At 40.6% G+C, this 25,184-nt stretch overlaps 2 protein-coding genes across 2 annotated transcripts; one reads left to right on the forward strand and one right to left on the reverse strand.

Moving 5' to 3' along the window:
- Positions 1-2,964: 2,964 nt before the first annotated feature.
- LOC309356071 (olfactory receptor 14A16-like) lies at positions 2,965-5,796 on the reverse strand (the record flags this gene model as incomplete). The annotated part of the gene is made up of 2 exons (XM_081887251.1): positions 5,774-5,796; positions 2,965-3,956 (listed from the first exon to the last, which is right to left on the reverse strand). The coding sequence occupies exon 2, from the start codon at positions 3,934-3,936 to the stop codon at positions 2,965-2,967; it is 972 nt and encodes a 323-aa protein (XP_081743377.1). The 5' UTR covers positions 3,937-3,956; positions 5,774-5,796.
- A 6,016-nt stretch (positions 5,797-11,812) lies between these two features.
- On the forward strand, positions 11,813-23,530 carry LOC309356072 (olfactory receptor 14A16-like; the record flags this gene model as incomplete). The annotated part of the gene is made up of 3 exons (XM_081887252.1): positions 11,813-12,007; positions 17,985-18,401; positions 22,524-23,530. The coding sequence occupies 3 exons, from the start codon at positions 11,813-11,815 to the stop codon at positions 23,508-23,510; spliced, it is 1,599 nt and encodes a 532-aa protein (XP_081743378.1). The 3' UTR covers positions 23,511-23,530.
- Between the last annotated feature and the right edge of the window lie 1,654 nt (positions 23,531-25,184).

Consider the following 25,184-nt stretch of genomic DNA (forward strand, 5'->3'; position numbering starts at 1 on the left):
ATATATAAATTCTCCAGTAGCAGCTTAGAGACCAACCAAGTTATTCTGGGTATAAGCTTTCATGTGCATGCACACTTCTTCAGATACTCTGAAACAGAAGTCACCAGACCCTTATATATAGTGGGAGGGTGGGGAGGAGTATTTCTCAGAAGGGTGGTGGGAATGGGTGCTTGGCTGATGGAACCTTCTGGTTTCAACTGGACTTTCTTACACTCATTTCTTTCTTTCTTTTTTGAATAATGTTTTTATTTAGTTTCATGATACAGAGAATTGTGTGATGTACGACTGGCTCAGTATTCCCTGCTCCATTTCCCCCCTCTGCTGTGTTCCTCCCACTTCTGCCATTCTTTCTTCTCCTTTTCGATCTCCAGAAGAGTTGCTGTCTGTTGCATTGCAATACCTGCCTATCTGAGGTCACCTTTAGTTGTCAAGCTATCAGTGATATTATTTTTGTCTCAATCTCTTATGTAACTGAGACTGAACACCTTGTGTTATGTCAGAGTTAAGGTGTTTCACACATTGTAGTCTGGTCCTGACTTTTCCATGAAACAGAAGCTCAGCAGGGGATCTTCCCTTTTCTAGTGATGTGACCTTGTAATTTAGTAATGCCAAATAAGAACCTGTGTTAGTCGAAGACTTTTTTTCAGCAAATCCTTTGCAATTTTCACTTTGATTTATGCCAACCCACTAGACTAAAGCCTCTGTATGTGGGACTAGAGGTAACATTGAATATATATATATATATATAGTAAACTTCTTAAATATTTGTGATGCAATCTGAGGGTCATCATCATTCCTGAAAATCTAAGGTAACCATGCCTGGGAAAAGATAGATCTCAAGTGCTATTCTCAATTGTGACTATTTTTGTGTAATTTTGTTGCAGAAAGAGGTTTGGAAGGGAGATTCTTCAACCTCTCATAGTAGAGTTGATACAATTGTGATTTCTCCAAGCACATTAAAACTTAGTTGGATTTACATCTGCCGCCCTCCACCTTTAAACAAACATTTCCCCTGAAAATACTTCAGACATGATAGACACTTTAGCTTAGCAAGTAGGTGAAGATATCTACTCACATAGTTTCAAAAGCTGCAGCAGGTAAATCTCCATCCATTGGAAGTAAATCAAACAAAACAAACAAAGAAGTAAAATGTTCTAAATGACTTAAAAGGAAAATAGCTTGGTTTCGTAACAGTAAGGAAGATGCAATCTTTCAGTTAGCAAAGATGCAGGCTGTAAAATCACATTTTGGGAAGATTCAGTTCACTTGGGCTCTTTTGTAGCTGGGAGCCATGCTACAACTGCAGCTTGTTCCAGGAAGCAGCAGAGTGGAGGGACAGAGACTGCTTGGAGTCTGCTAACTCCACCTACCTAGCAACTTGATCTCTGTTGGATCTAGGAAGCTTTGGATTTAGGAATTCTTCATGTGGAATTACTTCCCCATTGTAAACTTCCTGTCCTCTATCTTGTTTTCTAAAAGGACAACGCTTTTAATTTTATTTTTAAGATTTTGAAAGATTGTTCCAGTGATCTCTGTGTCAGAGTCCCTCACCAAAGATCAGAGCTGGACAACATGATTCATTTTCTAGGTGTTTAAACAATTCAACTTTCCCAAGTAACAGTTTTAAATCTTTGTGGTAATGTGTGTTTATTTAAACTGCAGCCAGGTGTTCTACTTACAGGTATGTGAAGGGTGCCCTGTGTCCACTTATTGCCAACCCAGAGGTCAAAGTAGTGAGAAGGAAGAAAAATAAACTTTTAATGTATTTAAACTCATTGTGGGTTCCAGTTTAATGATAACTCTTTTAAGGCACAACACTTCATTTTAGACATGCTTATTTATGTGAGGCACAATATCTAGTTTCAAGCAGACACTATTTACAGAAAACTTTAAAACCCCAGTCGGCATTCTTACTGAAATCTCTTCTCGGGTTAGACAGTTTTCACCTATAATTGGCATTTGCCCTAGCAAAAATCTCACAGCCCCTTCTAGGATTTTTATTTCCCCCGCAGGGAATCAAATTGGTAATCCCTGTTTAACTAATTCCTAATCCCAATCAAGGCATGTCCATGTGTCCCTAGGTTCCTATCTAAATGACATACAATCCCTTTCTAGCCAATATGCAATCCCTCTATCTGCTTAACTGTCAAATTCTGCATTTTTGACTCACCAGTTACTCCAGATTGGCTTTTGTTCTAAACAACTCTGACTAGTTGCTGACTCAAGGTCTGTCCATCACAATCACATTTACCTGTGCTCCTGTGTCCAGCTCTTATACCCTCACATTTGTCTCTAAGGGAGTGGTCCATTCCTTTGCACCCGGTCTGTTTTTATTACAGTAGTGATGCAAAGTCTGCCTCTGCGTTGTCCTGTATTTTCTTCTAATCCTGCCTTAGATGGCAACATAATTTTGTAGGTTGTATTTTTGCAAGCACTGTGACACTTCCTTATCAGAGGACAGTGTTTGTTTCTTTGACTGCCTCCAAACTGCATGCACTTCTCTTGTTGAGATGCTAATTCACATTCCAGTAAATCTGTGAATTCCTTCCCCCCACCCCAATATGTTCATCTAGGTGTCATCACTTTTGTGAAATCCTGAATACTCTGGTCAAATCACTGTTTGCATGCTGTTGGGGGATAGAGCAGACGAGAAATATGACCTCTTACTATCCATAAATCAGAGGATTAAGGTCTGCTGAAATGTGTTCAGCCTGCTGCAGGCCACTTTTAGGATCAGGCAACAGATCAGTGGGCTATAAGTAAGTACATAAATGGGTACATCAACAAGGCATGTGATCTGAAAAGCAAAAGCGTGAATGATCCAACTGAGCTGCATAAATGCAAGATGATCATGTGACACAGGGCAGATGTTGAATCTGCATATCTAAATTTTTCTGGAAGCTGTAACTGGCAATGATGATGTGTTTCAGGAACTCCCTTTAATTATACTTACACAGAGAGAGTTCACCTTTTCAGAACAATCCTGGAAGATATATCTAGAGAAGATTGCGTCAAACCCAACAGTTTTGATAAAGCATTTTTGATCTCCTTATTTCTCATGCTATAGATTATTGGATTGAACATGGGTGGAACAAGACTATACATCACAGTTAATGCAAAGTCCAGGTCAGATGGAGTTTTAGAGGGAGGCCTAAGGTAAGCAAAACATCCTGTGAAACAAAACACGGAGAAGACAACAAGGTGGGGTATACAAGTGGAGAAGGCCTTTTTCCTTCCCTGAACAGAAGGGATTTTCAGAACTGCAGTAAAGATGTGCACATAAGTGACAACAATGTAGACAAAACATCCAAACACAAATGTTATACTCACTACTAAAGCTCCAATTTCTGCTAGGTATAGATTAGAGCAGGCAAGTATAAGTAACTGTGGAATCTCACAGAAAAACTGATTGACAATGTTTGAGCAGAATGGAGTTGCAAAAGTTCCACAAGTGTGCAGAACTGCATAGAGCAGACCAGCAACCCACACACCAGCAATCAATTTTAGACAGGCTGCCCTGTTCATCACCATTTCATATTGCAATGGATTGCAAATGGCAACGTATCGGTCATATGCCATGACTGTAAGAAGAGCAAACTCAGATGAGATAAAGAAAACAAATAAGAGGATTTGAGCAACACATCCAGCATAAGATATGTATCTGGTATTCATGAGAGAATTGGCTATGGATTTGGGGATAATGACTGAAATAGCTCCTTGGTCTTGGATGGCCAAGTTCATCAGAAAGAAGTACATAGGAGTGTGAAGGCGGCGATCAAACGCTACTGCAGAGACAATGAGAAGATTGCCGAATATAATTGCCAGGTACAATACTAGGAACAGAAGGAAGTATAGAATCTGCATGTCTCGTATTGCTGAGAACTCCAGGAGTAGAAACTCAGACACAGCAGATTTGTTATCGATTTTTGCATTCATAACTAAAATGCTTTCTGCCTCTGAAATAAAACAGAGAGATGAACATTGATTAAATCCTGTTCTGATAACAAATATTTACTAAACTCTATCTTAAAAATGTATCACAGTGGTTTACAAAACTGTAAAAACATAAATGTTCTATCTCTTTCCTTGCTATACTTTATGCATATGCTAAATGCAGCAGAAACAATCTGCAGAGGTAAGATGTCTCTCTCCATAATCTCCATACTCACAAAACACATTTTTATATTGTAATTCAATATTAAAATTGAAAAACTAGCTCTTAAGTCTCACAAGATAACTTGCTACCCAAATCAAGTTCAAGGTTCTTGTATTAAGTGACTATGTCAATAACAACTTAAGTCCAGGAGAGCTTAGGTGTCTGATTCCTTATATGCCTGTCTTATCACCAAGGTATTTGACACATAGCTGTCAACTTACAGATTTGAAAATAAGGGACCAGCAGCCTTGAAAATAAGGAATCAGCAGCCAAAATAAGGGACCTGCAGCCTCACCTGTTCCAGGCACTCCAGTCTTCCTGTCCTCCTGCAGTCTGGTCAAACTCATGCTGGTAGCTTCGAGAACACTGTCCAATCAACTTTGTAACCAGAGGTTCAACTGAATAGAATCTGAATCACATGCACCACAAGGCCTATGCAGCCTCAGCATAAGATGGCTCCCCGGCCTAGCTTTGCACTGCAAAGTTTGCAGCAGCACGTGCAACAAAATGGCGTCCAGCATTCAAAAAACCCCTCAGCTTGCATTAACTAGCCACACACAAGGCATGCAAGCTCCACCCCCCAGTCATTCTTAGTCTTCTTATTGGGTGAGCAACACAGCCAAGCAACACAGTTGGAGCCTCCCTCCTCCCTGGCTGGCAGGGAGGGAGGGAGAGGAGCTGCTTCCTTTGAAATTTAAGGGACATTTAAGGGACATCCATCAATAAGGGACAGCAGCGGGACATGGTGCTGGAATAAGGGACTGTCCCTTCAAATAAGGGACACTTGACAGCTATGATTTGGCATATTCTCATGGTTCACCCAAATGCCTTGTATCATTATTCTGGGCCAAATTTTCAGGAACACCTTCCCAGCTAAGACCAGACAGAATTTAACTGGGTTAATTTTTTTTTTTAATGCCCATTTTTAACCTTAATGCACACTGCACACAGAATATGTTTTTGTCGTTGTTTAGTCGTTTAGTCGGGTCCGACTCTTCATGACCCCATGGACCAGAGCACAGCAGACACTCCTGTCTTCCACTGCTTCCGGCAGCTTGGTCAAACTCAAGTTCATAGCTTTGAGAATACTGTCCAACTATCTCGTCCTCTGTTGTCCCCGTCTCCTTGTGTCCTCTATATTTTAAGAATATACAAATGAATGGGCTCCCGGAGAGAAGCTCACAACTGTTCTACTCCTCCTCAAATCTTTTTGCAGCTACACTGTGTTAAATTAAGCCAAGGTGATTAAGCTCTCTCCTCACAAATTAGGATCTGTAATCAAGGTTTGCTCTTGGTTACTGCTGGTGGTTACTGAACAGAGAGCTTAATCACTAGTCCTGGTTTGGATGACATGCTAAGGGAAAGCTTGGTATAAGGACCAGGGAGGAGCACAGCTACTGTAGGTGTCTTTCCAGAAGGCTGCACAATTGTGAAACCTCACAAATCTAAGTTTTGTCTTAGCATGTCATGCAAAGCAAGCCATTGTGTATGCTGAGCACAGTATATATAGATATTAGGAGAGAACAATAAACCAGCACGATACTACTATTGTCTGCATTCAGATCTCAGGAAACTACCCAGGCAATAACTAAAATTATAAAAATGCAAATGCCTTACTCTTTTTCTTAGTAGATAATATATTTCCAGATGCAATTTCATCACTACTTTAGGGTGTTCTGTATTCTGCGATCCACTCAATGAGCTTTGTTAAGAAATCACACTCTCCATTTCTTTCTGAGGCAGTGAAATTGTTTGTCTACCCTCACATTTGAAAATGTTTGTATACCCTTGCAAAATGACGCCTTTACTATGGGGAATTAGAATTATTACTACAGTATTTATGTTCCTGGGAGTTTGATCTCAGGAGCACAACCCAAATTAGCAATTGTGTCCCTGGAAGCTTGTACTGAGTAGTCCAGAAAAAAATCAGCAATAGTGTTTCTTGTGACTTGGTCCCAGGAGTGCAACACAAATAACCAATCAACATATGTAAATAAATGTTAACAGTCTCGTTTATATTTCTGATAATGGGTCTCTTTAGGTACATGAGACTACATTAGCAAACATGAGCACTAAATTCTTCTTAACCACTAATTTGAATAATTCAGTGATCTGAACCAATAAAAAGTTTAAGATTACAATCATGTCAGGTGTGGCATCATTCAAAGTAATGAATATCATGCTCTTGAGGCTAGTGATCTGTTTCCAGCTAGTGCACTAAATCTAACTGTATACATAAAATGTAGCACATGAAAGACACACACGTTTTTAAAACTATGTATACGTCAGGGACTGGCTGGATGAGCAGGTGGGGACCTCCCGGCCAGGAGCCCCCCAGGGACGTCAAGGAAGAGGAGCGCTTCGATCCCAAGTCCTGGTGCTGGGACAACTGGGAAAAGGCTGGGGAACAAGCTATGAGATGATGGAAGCAGGAGGTTGAAGTGATCAGGGGGTGGGGTAGGGAGGTCAGAAGAAGGCCCTTCCAGGACAGGGCTGGAGGCTGAGCATCTCAGTGTGAACACAGACACAAACAGGGAGGAATCAGAGAGTACACAGGCCGTCCTGCAGCAGTCCTGCTGGCTCTCCTCCTCTTAAACCCAGATCTAGAGAGTCCTATGTGTTGCTGAGCAGCAGACCAGACAGGCCCAGAGCCCAGACAGGATCATCCCCATGTTTCCATCTGTTGGGAAAGGCTCCAGAGTGAGAAGCTAGAGGGGAGAGGTGGAGTCGGAGCTCAGCATCCAGCAACATCTCAAGCTGAAGGAGTCAAGCCAGGGAGACTTCCCTGTTATTTTATGTGAGTCCATTGCATTTCAAGCCTCTAGCCTATTCTAGGGGCCCAGCACTTTCATGTCAGCCCTCATGACAGTATATCCTTATGTACAGCCAGGATTGGTTGAAAACTCTAATGAGTACACTCATTTGCCTGCATATACAGAAGGAAGACTCAGGAAGCCGTAATTAATTAGCTGCAGTCTGGTCAGCAGCAGCCTTCAGTGTCAATGAGACAGCCCAAAATGGGTGGCCACACACTGAAGCCAACTCTCTCTTTTTACTTTGCTGCCTCTTACTGGAACAAGATTTATTTTAGGGTTATGCACTGGATTCAGTCAAGGCCCAAGGCCTGAGCAAAACTGGGCCTATTTGGACATTGGACAAGTTGGATTCACATACCCTTCAACATGCCTCTGGTAAAAATAGGGACATTTCTCACTCCCCCTCAACTCCCCTTTTTTGGCTCTGACCCAGCAGAAGAATGGCAGGCGCCACCGCCACTATAACAATGGGACACAACGTACACTATCCTGGAAAAAAAAACTATTAATCCCATTTTTACTCATTTTCTTCTTTGGTAGATTTACAAAAAGAAAATCGCACACCAATAAATAAATTTTAGAAGGGAGCAAATTCAGATGCAGACACACAAAGCATTTTTTCAATCAATCAATCAATCAATCAATCAATCAATCAATCAACCAATCAAGAAAGACTCCTTGCACTCTGCTGCACTCCCTTTTCCTCCCCACCCAGGGTGGCCCTGCCTTCTGCCTGCATCTCAGAGTTGGCACATCAAGCTAGGTTGGTGCTCAGTGGCAGCAGCTTCTCCTCCTCCTCACCTGCTCTCCAGCACCTGCTACGAGTTGCCCAAAGGAGGAGGCCCACAGTGGTGTCGATAGAGAGGCAACTCCCTTGACAGCCACCACTGCTGCCGCCACCACCGCTCGGCACAAGGGCTGGCTCCTCCTCCCCGGGCTTGGAGCTGGTGGCACTAGCAGGGGAAATAGGGACATTCTGGATTCAAATCAGAAGCTAGGATGGGTCAAGGTGGGTGGCTTAGGGTGATCCATGGCTGTCAGAGGGAGAGGCAAGCAGGTCAGGAAAACCCTGCCAGAGCCTCTTTTTGATAGCTGGTGGTGTCTTTTGAAAGAAGGTAGGCCCAACTAACTTCCTGCCTGACACAGCCCTTTTGTCTGTTGAGCGGAGGCCTTGAACTTGCAGAGTGAAGGGAAAAGGAAAGACACTTTTGGAGCATCACATGCACCCTGCAGGATCACTCTCTTAGCTGAAAATATGTTGAGTGGAGGGGTTGATCCTTTGGGGAGGCACCCTCAGCCTCTGTTGGAAGGGTGTAGGAGAAAGAAAGTCTCCTTACCCCAACCTCTTTCTGGACTACATGTTTAATTAAGCATTAGCCCCTGAACTTCTGACTGGATTTGAAACAAGGTGGAGGTCCCCAGATTGACCCACGGTATGTAATCTTGGCACTTTCCCAGATTGAAGCCATGGAGGCGATTGGGAAGGTGCCAACAGTCCTAATTTATTTTGCCACAATTTGAACTGGGGTGGGCTCACCTCTTTACGTGGGTGTCTGAAAACCTGCAGGAGTGGAGACTGCATCTGCTGCTGTTGTTAAAGTTCAAGAAAAGTCTGTAGGGTTTAACCCACTGGGACCTCTGACTAGCAGCAATCAAGCTTTGGAGCAAGGGATCCTGGTGCTCCACATCTCAATGTAAAGAAAGGTCTAAGATGGCCCTTAGATGAGAACTATTGCCATACCTAACCCACACAGTGCCAGAAAAGTCATAGAAAGCACAGGGGACAGTGTCCTGATATTTATTCACAGACTGGTCCCACATACATGATGTATGTCTTCAGCCATTTAGGCTACTTTCAGTCCACCTTTTCTTTTCTTTTTCCTTAAGAAGTTATTTGTTTTAAGTCTCCTCCACTTCCTTCAGCTTGATTTCAGACTCCTAAAACCAATAAAGTGACCTTCCATTCAAATCTTCTCCTTGGTCATACACAGAGATAGACAGGCGCATTTTATCATTTTTCACTGTTTTAACAAAATGTGATTAGTGGCCATTTGGAGTATGTGAATCAAACAGGAAAAAAAGAAGAAGGTAATGAAAGAGATGGGTTTAGCTCACATGAGTAATCATACTTTCTCCTTCATCATAACTCAGCTCATTTGTTACTAATTAAGTTCTTTTGGAAACACAAAGCAAACTTTTAGACGTCAAGAACACATTTGCCTCATCTACGTAGTTATGCTGGACTCTTGAGAGCAAGACACCCCAAGCCCCAAAGCAACATAAATCTCCTTCATTTGCCAGTATTTTTAGATGCTCCTGGCAAACCTTGTGGCTGGCTCATAAACATTATAGTTACAGCATTTGCCAGCACAATATTCTTGAGTGCATAGAGAAGAATTTCATGGTAAGGGGAAATGACTCTATGAATGAAAAAGTAAGTCATTCTTTTAAGCTATTCCATTAGAAGTTTTCATGTTTTGCCTCATGCTCTGTCATCCATTAATCTATTCTTTCTCCATTTTTCTATGGTGTGGTGTGGTTAGGACTTGAGGAGTAAAGCAGATCATCTTCTCAGCCTAAAGCTAACTAGAAGTATGATGTTAGTATATATAAATCCACATATCATTTCTTAAATAAGAATATTGTTTTCAATAAGATTCAAAACAAAATTATTGGCTCTAGGTCATATCTGAATAGGTGGGACGCAGGTGGCGCTGTGGGTTAAAGCCTCAGCGCCTAGGACTTGCCGATCGAAAGGTCGGCGGTTCGAATCCCTGCGGCGGGGTGCGCTCCCGCTGCTCGGTCCCAGCGCCTGCCAACCTAGCAGTTCGAAAGCACCTCCGGGTGCAAGTAGATAAATAGGGACCGCTTACCAGCGGGAAGGTAAACGGCGTTTCCGTGTGCGGCTCTGGCTCGCCAAATGCAGCTTTGTCACGCTGGCCACGTGACCCGGAAGTGTCTCCGGACAGCGCTGGCCCCTGGCCTCTTAAGTGAGATGGGCGCACAACCCCAGAGTCTGGCAAGACTGGCCCGTACGGGCAGGGGTACCTTTACCTTTACCTTTACATATCTGAATTCCCCCCTCTCTCTTTCTCTCTCTCTATCTGTGTATGTATATGTCTGTGTGTGTACACACACACGCCACACCACACCACATCACATCACATCACTGAAACCATAAGACAGGTTCTTTCTTAGAACCACAAATACTGACTAAAAAAATGCTCAGCCTGAGAGCATAGGGTAAAAAAAGCAAAGACTGAAACTATATTAAATCAAGGTGGTGTTTTTTCTGTTTGTTTGTTTGTTTTCAAATTTAGCAAGGAAAAGTGGGGAAGCATGTGGTGAATGTTTTTGGAGTTTGTAAAACTCCATACCTGGGATTAAGAAGAAACCCGTGTCCCTCCAAAAATTTAAGTTTCAGCATGCCTGACGATTGGCAATGCTGCCTGGGGCTACTGAGAGTTGGTAAACAACAATAACAGGAGAGCCACTGGTGCCTCATCCTTGGAGTAAATATTAGAGTTGGTTCAGATAAAATTTCAGGAGGCTTTTGGCACCAAACCTCACATCATCCTGGCTTCTCTTCTTCTTTGCAAATAAGAGCTCCGGTTAAACCACAGAGCCTAGGACTTGCTGATCAGAAGGTCGGCAGTTCGAATTTCTGCGATGGGGTGAGCTCCCGTTGCTCGGTCCCTGCTCCTGCCAACCTAGCAGTTCGAAAGTATGTCAAAGTGCAAGTAGATAAATAGGTACCACTCCAGCGGGAAGGTAAATGGCGTTCCTGTGCGCTGCTCTGGTTTGCCAGAAGCGGCTTAGTCATGCTGGCCACATGACCCGGAAGAACTGTCTGCGGACAAACGCTGGCTCCCTTGGCCAATAAAGCGAGATGAGCGCCACAACCCCAGAGTCGGTCACGACTGGACCTAATGGTCAGGGATCCCTTTACCTTAAGGATTGTTAGAAAGCTTTTTGCTTATTACAACTACTACCATTCTGGGTTTTGTCTCTATTCCAGGAATGACTAACTTGGAAAGGTGGTACAATTAATAATAATAATAATAATAATAATAATAATAATAATAATAATAATAATTTATTTCTACCCCACCCATCTGGCTCGCTCTCCTCAGACACTCTGGGCGGCTTCCAACAAAAGATTTAAAATACATTAAAACATTCGTCATTAAAAACTTCCCTAAACAGGGCTTCCTTCAGATGTCTTTATTGAGCTGTTGCTTACTAGGCTAATGGGGAGGTGGGCAGGACAGTGGGGAAGTCCGTTTGGGGGGGGGGGCTCACTGGCAGAGTCACTTTTTGCTGGCAAGTGGCAACAATGTCACTGTCAAAAAGTTGGCAGCAAGGCACAACTCCATTACACCAGCCACTCCTGCTCTGTTATGTGTTCTCATATATATCATTATTATATAAATATTACGTATTATGTCACAATGATTACATCTTTCTGAAGACTTTTTCTCTCAAGTAATTCATATTTAATGTAAGCTTAATGAAAGTACAATATACTGTATGCCAGGATCTATAGGAGACACAGTTGTACTGTATGTTCTTTATCTCACACATTCTAGTTATCATGAGCAACTTATGGTCTCCTTAGCTATTGTTATGTGAGAGGAGAACTTCATAGTAATAGGAAACCTACTGCAACACATTCTGCTCTCTGGCTTTTTTGAATCTCACCTGACGGACATTACTAAATTCAATTTGAATTAATAGCACTTGAGGTTAACTCTTCTTTAGACAATGCAATAATGTTAACAACTTTCTTCCTTTTTTTCCTTCCATAGAGCATTTTGCAATTTAAATCAGAGATGAAAAGATGTCTAACCAAACTTCTGTGAACACATTTCTGCTCTTGGAGTTTTCTAATGTTCGAGAACTGCAGATAACACAATTCTTTGTGTTCTTGCTTTTTTATTTGGCCACTGTCACAGGAAATCTTCTCATCATTTCTGCAGTAGCTCTTGATCATAACCTTCACACTCCTATGTATTTCTTCCTGATGAACTTAGCTGTGACTGATCTTGGCTCAGTTTCAGTCACAATACCCAAATCAATGTCAAATTCCCTTTCAAATACTAGGGTGATTTCTTATTCTGGATGTGTCACTCAGGTTTATTTCTTTCTGCTTTTTGCAGCATCAGATTACACCCTCCTCACTGTCATGGCACATGATCGGTATGTCGCCATCTGCAATCCACTACGGTATGAGGCAATTATGAATCAAGGTGCCTGCATTCAGATGGCGGGCAGTGCATGGCTCAGTGGTATTCTCTATGCTATGCTGCACACTGGCAGCACTTTTGCCATGACATTCTGCTCCAATATTGTTGATCAGTTTTTCTGTGAGGTCCCTCAGCTTGTAAAGATCTCCTGCTCAAAGTTATACATACTTGAAAATGCACTTCTTTTCTTAAGTGTTGCTATAGCATTTGGCTGTTTTATTTTTATAATTGTAACCTATGTCCAGATCTTCATTACAGTTCTGAGAATGCCCTCATCACAGGGAAGGCAAAAAGCTTTCTCAACTTGCATTCCCCACCTCGTTGTTTTCTCCATGTTCCTGTTTGGTGGAGCACTTGTTTACCTAAGACCCATACAGCATGCCTCCTCACATACAAATATGGTCTTTGCTGTCATATATTCCGTGATCCCACCCATGATGAATCCAGTGATCTATAGCATGAGGAATAAGGAGATTAAGGTCGCTATGTCTAAGATTTTAGGATTGAAATAGCTTTCCAAGGATACAATTTGTGGTGTCATTCTTTATGCAGGGTTTTGAATGTAACAATGTTAAAGTATATGAATGTTTTGATACACAATCAAAGTAGGGGAAGTTAATGTGGTTCCCATGTTGTTGGAGTTCAACTCCCATCTGTCTCAGCCAGCATGGCCAATGTGTGCTTTGTCCATCACAGTCCTAAATATCTTCTCTTGTTTGTTACAGAAGGAAAATGTCAACAATTTTAGAACTATTTGAAAGCATTAATCCTATTGTAATTTAAGTATGCTTAGGGTTTTAAAGAAAGAGCCATTTTTAATCGATCAATCATTCCGTTTTAAATTTGCTAAGCAATCTAGTGCATTTTCATGAATGGTGTGTATATATATCTCACACTGAAACAATAATATCGGTTCTTTCTTAGATATTGAAAGAAATATGAGATAACTTACAACTGAATATAAAAATCAGTCACTCATTGCTCAAATAAAAATATAAGCTTCAATCATTTTCTTCTACATTCCATCAACCTGGTTTGAGCAGTTAATGACACACGTGTTGGAATTCACCTAAAATTGGTGTGATACACCATTCATCTGAATAAGAATGGAACATTCTAACATCTTGATGTAGGCCTGATCTGCACAGATCCCCACTCCCCGCCCTCGCTTCTAATTCCCTTGATGTTGATATAATGCGAGGTTTCTTTCTGTTAAAATGCAAACAGATATAATTCTGTTCTTCTATGTTATACAGGTGTAATATCTTGTGCTATAGGATTGGAGGCTTTGTTTAGCTGATGCTTGTGGTTCTCAAACAAAACAAGGCTGTAATTTTGATATACAGTATGTAATGTTGGAATCGAGCAGAGGGATCACGTCAGTCTCTTTGTTAAGATAAGAGACCTGGCTAAGACTATTAAACACCCTATATGCATGACTAAAGAGCTGCACATGTTTCCATAGGAACAACTAGCTAATGGTGCTTCCAGAGGAAGGGTGCAAGTCTTCGCCTCTCACCTGAATGGAGACTAGGTCATCTTGTAAGGAGAATAGGCAGGGAACGGAAAACTAGAAAGACAGAGAGTGGAAATGCTCACTGTGCTGAAACCAAAGCTATAGTTTTGCAGACCCATAGAGACATAATGGGGAAGCAAGGTATTGTTATAAGAATTCTAAATATAGAATAAATATTCATAAATGCATACATATCTAAATATATAAACCATGTGTCTGACATAGTACAGGAGAGCAATCCTGAAATCATTTTGACTCTCCCAATGACCTGAAATATTCCTCTATAGTAAGGGAGGCAAATGGGGAAAGCCTTCTCATTGTCTTTTTGCTTACAAATTCTGTCTTAAGGGCATATTTGTGTATGAATAGGGTGAGCCTGTGACCTGGATACAGGAACTAAAATATTAACCATCACAATGACCAGGCTGCCCAGGTAGTGCAATCAGCAACAAATTATCAGGTAACCTGGCAGACAGGATTTCTACTGTAGACCACCTCCTATGATGTATATATGATGATATTGGGATGATCTTTGGGCTAAGGGGGTTGGGCCATGTCAAAAGTCTTTAAAGGATGCACACATTTGTTCAGGGAGGGGAGGGAATTCTGTTGCAACAGAAAAATAAATATCTGCCCTGCTTTCTACTGGATCCAGCCTCTATCCATTTTCTCTAACCAATCATGGACTTAGGGGATTCAGAGTCCCTTGGGGAGTTGGGCAGCAAAAGCCAAACTCCAATTTTTACATCTGTATGCCAGAGTGTTAATGCTGTGACTCCTCCAATCTTATGCTCAGATTGTATATATTTATAAAAATAAAACCATATATCCTGAAAACACCACAAGTTTCAGTGACTTCATCCCAAGGAAACCAAACCTGGGAAAGCTTTGGCACCCCTGGAATCTCTCGCCACATAGAGACTGGAGCGCATGCAACACTAGCATAGTCATTCCTCTGATTTCATGGATCAGGAGTGTTCAGTACACCAGCCCTAGCCATCACTCCTTAAGGCAGTGGGATCAGAGGCGGAATTAGGGGAGTGAAAGTGGTTCGTACACACTGGGTGTCAAGCCGAGAAGACGCCACAGCCATGATGAAGAACAGAAGTTGAGAGGTGGGAGATGCTGAATTTTGGCATTGCACATGGTGCCACTGAAATTTTGAATCCCAAAGTCTGGCACTGGTGGGATGTAGCTACAATCTGTCAATGGTCAGAAAGTGATTCCTCTGACTTGGTGTTGGCATTCTTACATAAACATACTCTGCCATCATAGCCTAGTTGCATCAATGGTTAGGTACTGCATTCTTCCTCTCAAATAATAATAATAATAAAGACTGTTATGTTTTTATTGTAATTTTACTGGTGTTAGCCGCCCTAAGCCCAGCTCTGGCCAGGGAGGGTGGGGTATAAATAAAAATTATTATTATTATTATTATTATTATTATTATTATTATTATTATTATTTACATACAGCTGAAAAGTTTAGGATCTTTTGCTGGAGTTATGACGTGTTCTTGTGATGGATGTGTGTTAACCCCTAATCTTATACCCACAAGAAGTTCTCACACAAAGAAACACAGAAAGCTTGGTTTATTATATAAAATAGGAGCGACAGAATATATAAAAATGCTGCTTTAGATAGCAAAGTTGCAATCTAGCAAGTAGCACATTGCAATACATACACATTTAGATTAAAAAACAAAAGATCTCTAATTATTCTAAAAGCCTACAGAACCAGAAATAGGGAGGAAGGGGAGGTATGCCTGTCCTTACAGTGAAGCAGACATACAGAGTCCTAGGGATCGCTGGGTTAAGTGCTGTCCTGTTAGAGCTGTGGGAGCTTTGCATCTAATTTTTTAAAAATACATTTTGCCAAGGAATACCAGTAGAGGGGAGGGGGTTGTGAAATGAGTGATTCCTACAATTTCTGTAGTTACACTAGTGGCCAAAATTGTGGAAACCTTTTGGGGAAAGTGTATTTCCAAGGTTTGGTGGCTCATAACACCATTTTATTCTGGAGTAATACCATAAAATTATATACCAATGGAAAAACAATTTAATGAAGAATGAATTAAACTCAAGAGAGCAAATCTCTAGGAACACAAACCAGATATTACTGTACCCTCCTCCCTTTGCTGAATATATATTTTTGGCCATCAAGGACTGATTGGGTTTCATATACTTTTATGGATGACTATCCAAATGCACAGACAGCTGAAGTCATTAGAGGAGAAAGCACATCTGAAGGTAAGAGAGAAATATTACTAAATTAATTCATATAGTTCAAACCTTACCTAACACCACAGGAGTTACTTAATGGATATCACATGTATATCCATTAAATCACTGGTTGTCAACTAATGGGTCATGGCCTGATTCAGTATAGGTTGCAACAGGAGCAGCACCACCATGCAAATGTATAGTACAGGATTAATCAATTGTTTTCAACTTTATGTGTGGGTTAAAAGCAGGTCCTGAATTCGAAAATGTTGAAGTTTGTTTGTTTGTTTGTTTATAAGAAAATCTTGATGAATGTGAGGTTTTTTTCCTGGGCAAGGGAATCCGTTTTTATTCTTCACAAAAAAGTGAGTTCTTTAAGTGTTAAAAACAGGGTGTTGTGTTGGCTATAATGCAGAACCACAATCAATAAAGCAAGAGCTGCCTTTAACATTTCAAACTGAAGTGAATTTGGGGGTTTCTTCAGTGACAAAACATCCGAGGAAAGTAGGAAGAGGAACTTAAGGAAAGGTTGAATGAGTTTTCGCAAGCCTTCCAAAATTTCTTCGAAAGTTTCCATATGTATTGGGAAATCAAAAGGTTTTAACTAAGCTAGTGAAATTTCTGAGGAGGAAAGAGAGTTTGTGCTCCTTTCGTAATATACTGTGGCTTCTCTGATGCTTTGATGGCAGAATACTTATTACCTGCCGCATCTGAAAAAATCGTTAACTTTCTGTTTATTTTCAAAGTGCCTGGTTCTCATGTAACAGATTTTATCACATTGTGGATCTCTTCAGCTGCAGCCCCATGCACTCTTAACTGAAAATTACATCCAAATTGAACATAAGTAGGACAGGACTGTATGTCAGTGAGTTGTAAGAACCACTTTCAATGTGTTTAGGTCTTTTACCCTCACTCTTCCAATTTTTCTCTCACAATTCTTTAAGCGCTTATTTATATAGTATTTTCCCCAGTGTACTTTTGTTCCCTTCTGATATTGTCCCCCTCAAAAATGGCATCCTGTGGGGGATAGTAGGTGCTGATATTCAACAGGAGAAAGCTTAAAATCCTTTGGTGTGCAGGGTTAGGCTGTGTGCACAGTCCCCATTTCTCTGTGTGCTCCTATCACTGGTTAGAGAGGTGGTATACACACAGCATAAGCCACAAGCCACATGTCTCTGGTCATTTTTTAAGAACTCCTGCATTTCCTCCCAAACCACATTTGATCCAAGTTGTGAAGAGTGACCTAGCTACATTTCAAGCTGGTATTTAGTAGACATCCTTAGCTGTTCTAATCCCACACCCAAAATATCTATCCAGTACTATAACTTTTGTGGAAACTTTTTGGAAACTCAACCTAGGCATTGTTTCTTGTCTTACAGTTGAGTTTGTTACTTATCTCCCTCAAAATTCTTCAGATGTTATTTTACATCACCCAGAATGCTGAAGTCACATCCATGGGAGCTCTGAAGGCTGCTGATGTCCTTCGCAACTCATGGTGCAGGCAAGAGCAATGTGTTATTTTGTAATTGCAGCTTTTGTTTTGCAACTATTTTAAGACTGTTTCCAGTAAAAATTTGAAACTCATTCTTATGTTGGAGAGCAAATTCTTCTCTACTCTACACAAGGTCCAGATCGGGGATTCCAATGCACCATTTTTTGGGGGGAGGGGTTGGCATCCATCTGTCTTGGAGACAATGGAGTCCACCTCCAGGAGTATGAAATGTTAAATTATCCAAGCTGAAGTGTTATATTACTAGAATATTCTGCTGTCATTAAAACTTTGTACTTCTGTTTCTTTTTGCAGAAAGCATGGACCAAAGCAAAGACCAAACTATAGCTAACCAATCCTTTGTTTCAGAGTTTCTACTCCTGGAATTCTCAAAAGTTTGGGAATTTCAGATAATACACTTTGTAATATTCCTGGTATTGTACTTGGCAATTGTAACAGGGAATCTTCTCATCATCTCTGTAGTAGCCTTTGACCATCATCTGCACACCCCCATGTACCTCTTTCTAATGAACTTAGCCATGCATGACCTGGGCCAAGTTTCAGTCATTATTCCCAAATCCATGGCCAATTCACTCATGAATTCTAGGCACATTTCTTATGCTGGATGCGTTGCTCAAGTCCTATTCTTCACCTTTTTCATATCTACTGATTTTTTCCTCCTCATAGTCATGGCCTATGATCGGTATGTTGCTATTTGCAACCCACTGCAATATCAGATGGTGATGAACCTGAGAGCCTGCGCTGAAATGATTTCTACTTCATGCGTCACTGGGTTTCTTTATGCAGGTTTGCACACTGTCAGCACTTTTGCAACTCCTTTCTGCTCCAACGTTGTCAATCAGTTTTTCTGTGAAATCCCACAGTTAGTAAAGCTTTCCTGTTCTAAGAAAAATCAAATTGAAACTGGAATTGTGCTGTTGTTTGCTCTCGTTGGGGTAGGCTGCTTTATATTTGTTCTTGTGACATATGTACAGATTTTTAGTGCGGTGTTAAGGATGCCATCTGCACAGGGAAGACAAAAGGCCTTCTCTACCTGCCTTCCACATCTCATGGTATTCTCCACATTTATGGTCACAGGCTTGTTTTCCTATTTGAGTCCCATGACTAATACAGCAACACATTTAAATTTGTTTTTTACTGTGATATATTCTATGGTCCCACCTTTGCTAAACCCACTGATTTACAGCATGAGAAATAAAGAGATCAAGGCTGCTTTGTCAAATATGTTAAAGTTGAAAACATCTTCAAATAAATTTGTTTTAGTTTTCTAATATAGAAATTAATATAGTCATTTTCTTTAAGTATGAATATGAGTGTCACATGGATGTTTCACATTGATTTCAATGGGACCAAAGTAAAACTAAATCTGAATCCATCAATTGGTTGTTGTCTACATAAAGGAACTTCTACTACTTCTTGTCTTCCTGTGCATGCTCATGCCCTTCTAAATTTGTTCTTGGAGGTCCCCCAATGTCTCCAGAGTGGGAAAATGCATGCCTCCACCCTTCACTTCATCATAGACCACATTGTCCTTGCTCATTTTGTTGAAAGACCAGCCACACCACCACAGCTACTCTGCCATTGCTTTGCATCGTTCCCAGGTGTGCCACAACTGCAAAGTCACCGTCAACTGGCAGATCGATCTGGAGCTCTATGTCTCCTATGTGTACCTCAGCTTGTTCTACTATTTGACTATGATTTTATGGCCCTGAATAGCATTGCCAAGTACTTCCTATTTCTTTTTGAAAAACAGATTTGACATTTTGCAAACCTTTCTGAGGATTTTTACAATCAAGTGGTGTATAAATTTCTTTTTAAACAGTCCCATTCCTTCACGGCAAGTCAGAGGGTAAACACACATAACACTATGTAAACACACATAACATTATGTGCAAACACACATAACACTATCTAATTGAATATTTAGTGTACATAAGGATGTTTATTTATTTAATGGATTTATACCCCTCCTTTTGGTGAGGGATTATACCAAGGTAGCAAACACAAATATATACATTAAATGTACAACAATATATAAATTCATAATTAACATTAATGGTTTAAAGTATGTTTAATTCTTCATTGAATAGCAGCCACAAATTCTGGTACTCACTTGTGTATTGTTCTCAAGACTGTTCCACAATAACTGCTCTTTGCAATCACATGCTTCCATTGACCTTCTATTTGAACATCTTTTTATTGAGATATAAGGAACTATATTATAAGTCCTATTTTTACTCGCCTGTAAATCCTGCAAACAAACAGAGCAAGGAGAGATAAGTGCAATAAGCTCCACCCATCCCCAACATTTCTATCTTTTTACCCCCTGACTTGTCGTGAAGGAATGGGACTGTTTAAAAAGAAATGAACATTTTGCAAGGAGTTGGGTTTGAGAATAATGGAGTTAATTTGCTTCCTGAAGTCAACCATGAATTGCAGGTGATCACTTTAGGAGATGTTAAAATGAGGATGTAAAACATGGATTTGAGGCAGCCTGATCTATAAAGAGGATAAAGGACTCTAACTGAAATAATTATGCTTAATGGAATTTTTGCAAATAGAAACCCCTTAGATAAGACTAGCAGGATGCTTTTACACCTAATTCAGCTGAATCCCAAACCAAGTGGAGTAATTGGGGGATACCATGGATTGCAACACTGAATGGAAAGGAAAGTTGGATGATAATGAAGGTGAGGAGGATAAATAGGCCAAACTTCATTCCAATTAAATCAATGTTTGCCTTAAAATTAAGAATTCCATTGTCTAGTCTATCCATGTCAATAATGTGTTCTAATTCAAGCTAAACAAACCCAACTCCCTCAACTGTTCCTCATAAGGCTTCCTTTCCAGACTCTTGGTTATCTTGGCCACCATTCTCTGCACATATTCCAGCTTGTCATGATCCTTCTTAACTTGTGAAACCCAGAACTCCACACTATTCTAGATGTGATCTGACCAAGGCAGAATAAAGTGATACTATTACTTCCCTTGATTGGGACACTATACTTCTGCTGATGCAGCCTAGAATAGCATTAGATTTATTTTTTTTGCTGTTAAAACACACTGTTGATACATCTTAAGCTTGTGGTCTTCTAAGATCCCTAGGTCCTTTTCACATGTACTACTGGCAATCCAGTGATTTAGTGCAGCTGTTTCTTCCTGTCAAATGTAGAACCTTACATTTGTCCCTACTGAAATTCATTTTGTTAGTTTGGGCCCAGATCTGCAATCTGTTAAGGCTATATTGAATCCTGATTCTGTCTTCCATGGCATTAGAAACCCCTCCCAGTTTGCTGTCATCTGCAGACTTGATGAGCGTCCCCTTAATTCCTTCGACCAAGTCATTTATAAAGACATTGAACAACAATGAGCTCAGGACAGAACCCTGTGGCACCCTACTTGTCATTTATTTCCAAGATTAGATGTACTCTTTGGATTGGGTCAGCCAGCCAGCTACAAATCCAACTAACAATTACCCCACTCAACCCACATTTTACCAGCTTCTTCCCAAAAATATCATGGGGGACTTTGCCAAAAGTCTTACTGAAATCAAGTTATACTACATCCACAGCATTCCCCTGATCCACCAAGCTTGAAACTCAATCCATCAAAAAAAGAAAAGAAAAAAGGAATAAAGAAATGAGATTTGTCTGGCATGGCTTGTTTTTGAGAAAGTCCTCACAGACTGATTGTTGAATTATCTGTTCTCGAACTTTTCCTGGTATCAATGTCAAGATCACTGGTCAGTAGTTACCTGGGTCTTCTTTGGCCTTGAAGAACTTAGGGCATGTGCCTCATCTGTTTTCCTTAAATATGAGTTCCACTGTAAAGCCCAAGGATATAATTGTCAGATTCACCTTTAACTTAATTAAGAGGAATTACTCAATAGAGAGTCAAAGTGCTAAAATTCCAGGATTCCAAGACCATTGTTTTACAAAATATACGTGGAGGCACTTTAGGGCACCACCACTACTCAGCATTGTAATGGGGTATCTACACAAAGTGAAAATTCCATATAGATGAGGCTTCCCATTCAATCTGATGGTCATAGTGGATGGAATACTGCATTCGGCGACCTGCATTCGATTCATCCTTTAGGTGAATCCTAAATGTAATATGACGATACTTCAATGGAACGTATGAGGGTTGGGAGACCCAAGCAAATGTAAAAGGGTAGCTGATGCTGTCCACAAGCACCAGCCTAATGTTATCTGTCTCCAGGAGTCACACCATGTTGAGTCTGTTGTATGCCTACTAAAACACAAGTATTTTTAAGACCGCTGTAAGGGGAATCCATTGATTCCCATTACCCAGATTGCATTAAAAATGTTGTTAGAATCAGCTTACTCACATTGTGCTAAGAATGTGTCAAGAATATTTGTGCAGGAATAACTCAGCCTTGAGCTAGCCTGATAACAAGTTCCTTCCTGTTCTTGCTGAACCAGGTATCCAGCTCTGATAATGTCTGCTTTTCCTCTGTGAATGTCACTTAATTTCTACATCCATGTGTATAAAGATAAGGAAAGGGCTCTATATAAGCCTGTGTAATTTATACATCTGTGAAATCGACCCTGGTGAACTCCCCAGTGACTGTTGCTTCTTGTCGAAATAAAACTGCATTAAGCTTTCCTTGCTGTGTTCATAAAATAATTCCAACACACTATTATATTGTACGCAGGACCAGAAGTTCAAGAGGGGTTGCCATAATCTTAAATACTACTTTTCATTTTCAAGTCCATAAGGTGAATGGTGACCTAGTTAACTATTATGGCCCAAGTCCTTTATATAAATTCTAACACCACTTTGGATCACGGACAATCTAAGTTCACCACCTGCACAACTCTCAAAATACATGTCTGATTCAGTGTTGCTGAGCTGTACAAGACTCATGAGAATTAAACCTTCAGGGTGTGATTAGAAATGTGACATGAATAAACTCAGTGCTGAAGCTTACCACTGTTAGAACACATAGGGAGATGTTAAGAGAACATCACTCCAACTCTAAGATAGTTACAGCTGAATAAGAAAGAAGTAATGTGCTATATTTCTGTTCACAGGTACCAAACAAACATCAGAGAAGCACAATGTCTAACCAGTCAAGAGTGAATGGATTCCTTCTTCATGGATTTGCTGAAATCCAGCAGTTGCAGATATTCCACATCATCATTTTTGTCATGATGTATTTGGTGGCCTTCATAGAAAACCTTCTCATCATCACAGTCATCATCTATAGCCACCAGCTTCATACACCCATGTACTTCTTTCTGGCCAACCTGTCATTCCAAGACTTTGGCTCCATATCCGTTACAGTTCCCAAGTCCATTGCAAATTCATTGATGAAGACCCAAACCATCTCTTACTCTGGATGTATCTGCCAAGTCTCCTTCCTTGTCTTCTTCATGGTCTCCCACTTCATCATTCTTGGTGTCATGGCATATGATCGTTATGTTGCCATCTGCAATCCACTGCATTATGAGACTGTTATGAACAAAAAAGCTTGCATTCAGATGGCAGCCAGTGCATGGATTGGTGGAGTTTTTTATTCAACTATGTACACTGGGGCTACATTCAGATTTGAGTTCTGTTCTAATGTCATCAATCAGTTCTTCTGTGAAATCCCACAACTGCTGAAAATCTCTTGTTCTGACTCATATCTCAATGAAATTTGGGTTCTGATTTTTGGGTCTTCTTTTGGCTTCATTTACTTTTCTCTAATTATTTTTTCTTATGTTCAGATCTTCAGAGCTATTCTTAGAATCCCATCCAGCCAAGCAAAGCAAAAATTCTTCTCAACTTGCTTGCCTCACTTTATTGTTATTTCCCTGTTTGTGGTAAGTGGCACCTTTGTCTATTTCAGACCAAGTTCCAGTTCCCCATCAGCATTTGACCTCCTGGTTTCTATGTTCTACTGCATGGTGCCACCAGTAATGAACCCACTCATATATAGCATGAGAAACAAGGAACTGAAAGTGGCATTCTGGAAACTGATTACTAACATTTCTCCCCCAATCCTTCAGCAAAAACCGTTCTCCAGTGCATTTTAAAAAACAGTTTCTGTTGTCTATATGCCTTGCCCAAAATTTCCATTCATATGTTTGTTTACTCAGAAGTAGGCAACACTGAACTCAATAGGAATTACTCTCAGGTAAAGATTGTAGCCATATAGGGCTTTAGACTGATGTTGTACTAAAGCTTTGATCCTCCCTACCATGCTAGCATGCTAGCATGCTAGCAGAGGCAGACAAAAATTGGAGGACCAATATACAAGCCAAGCCTTCTTTAGAGTGAATAAACTCCCAAACTGGGCAAATGTAGCTAGCTCACTGCTAGAACTTATATAATTGAATATAATTGAATATTACTCAGAAATAAACCTCATTGAATACATTTAGAGTTTTTGGCTATTGTGTATCGGACTGCAGATTTAATCTTTCCAATTGAAATCAGGAGGATCTAAAGCTTATTTAATATAGATGATTGTGTTGACTGCCAGTTGACTGGTAAATTATCACATGTTAAAATTCATAACAATGTTCTCCTTAAAAGCTTATACACTGGTACCTTGGTTTAAGAACAACTTAATTTATGAATAACTTGTATTAAGAATGCTGCAAATCCAGAAGTAGGTGTTTTGGTTTGTGAACTTTGCCTTGGAAGAAGAACATGTTCTGCTTCCTGTTGAGTGTGTTGCATTTGTAAATTGAGTCTGCCACTGCTATTGGAAAGCACACCTTGGTTTAAGAAATTACTTTCAGAACCAAGGTACCACTGTATTCCTCAACATTTGTATTAGTTATAAATTCTTGCTGTGGAAATGTAAGCCAATAGATAAAAAGTAATTTCATTCATGGGAGCTTACCTATGTACCCATTCTTGCAGGTGTTGTAAATTTTCACTGATTCACTTGTTTTTAACTCATTGTTGTGTATGTCATTATAGGGATGTTATAATGTTTTTTGTTTTCTTTTTATGTCACAACTTGTACATATGGCAATCAGCATTCAGAATGACCCTTGGGTGGCCACAAATTCCCTCTTGTGTTATGATTTCACATCCCAGCACTTCTTTTGATATGCAATCTCCATTTTGCAGATGTGGGATTGGAGCCAGAAGTGGAGGAATGGGAAGACTGGAGAGACAAAAGGTCATTGGGAAAGGGCAGGTGCAACACACTCAAAGGTGTTTTCTATTGTGTTTCATTCCTTAAAAAATGAGGTGAAATGTTTTATCTATAGCCTTTATAAAGAAATGGGAAAGTGTGACTAGAATAAGCTTGCCATAGTCAAAATATATGAAGAGATAAAACAGTGCAACGTGCATTGGTACTCCAAATGAAGATGGGGGATTTTATACCAAGATTGGGGTGTACCAACATGTAGCCTACAAGGCCATTTCTGGGAGTCCTAGGCAGGGCATCCTGTGTGGGTGAACTGGTAGCACTCCTCTAAATCTGGTGCTGCCCCCCACCCACCAGGGTCAGGAAGGAGGAAGCAGAGAGCTAGGTGAGAGCTGCCCCCAAGTCCCCAGAGTGCTGCTTCTGGTAAGTTGGAGGCGCTCCTCATTGCCTCCTGTTCACACAGGTCAATGACCTGGCTGGGGGCTAGAAAAGGGGGGATCAGTGGGCTGGCAAGGAATGACAGTTTGGGGCGATCAGGCTAGGTAGATATTGGCTGTGCAGAAAATAACTGCCTGGTGGGAAGAGCAAACATGGGCTCTTG

Source organism: Podarcis melisellensis, assembly GCF_964234715.1.
Source record: "Podarcis melisellensis genome assembly, chromosome: 13".
In the NCBI taxonomy this organism is placed as follows: Eukaryota; Metazoa; Chordata; class Lepidosauria; order Squamata; family Lacertidae; genus Podarcis; species Podarcis melisellensis.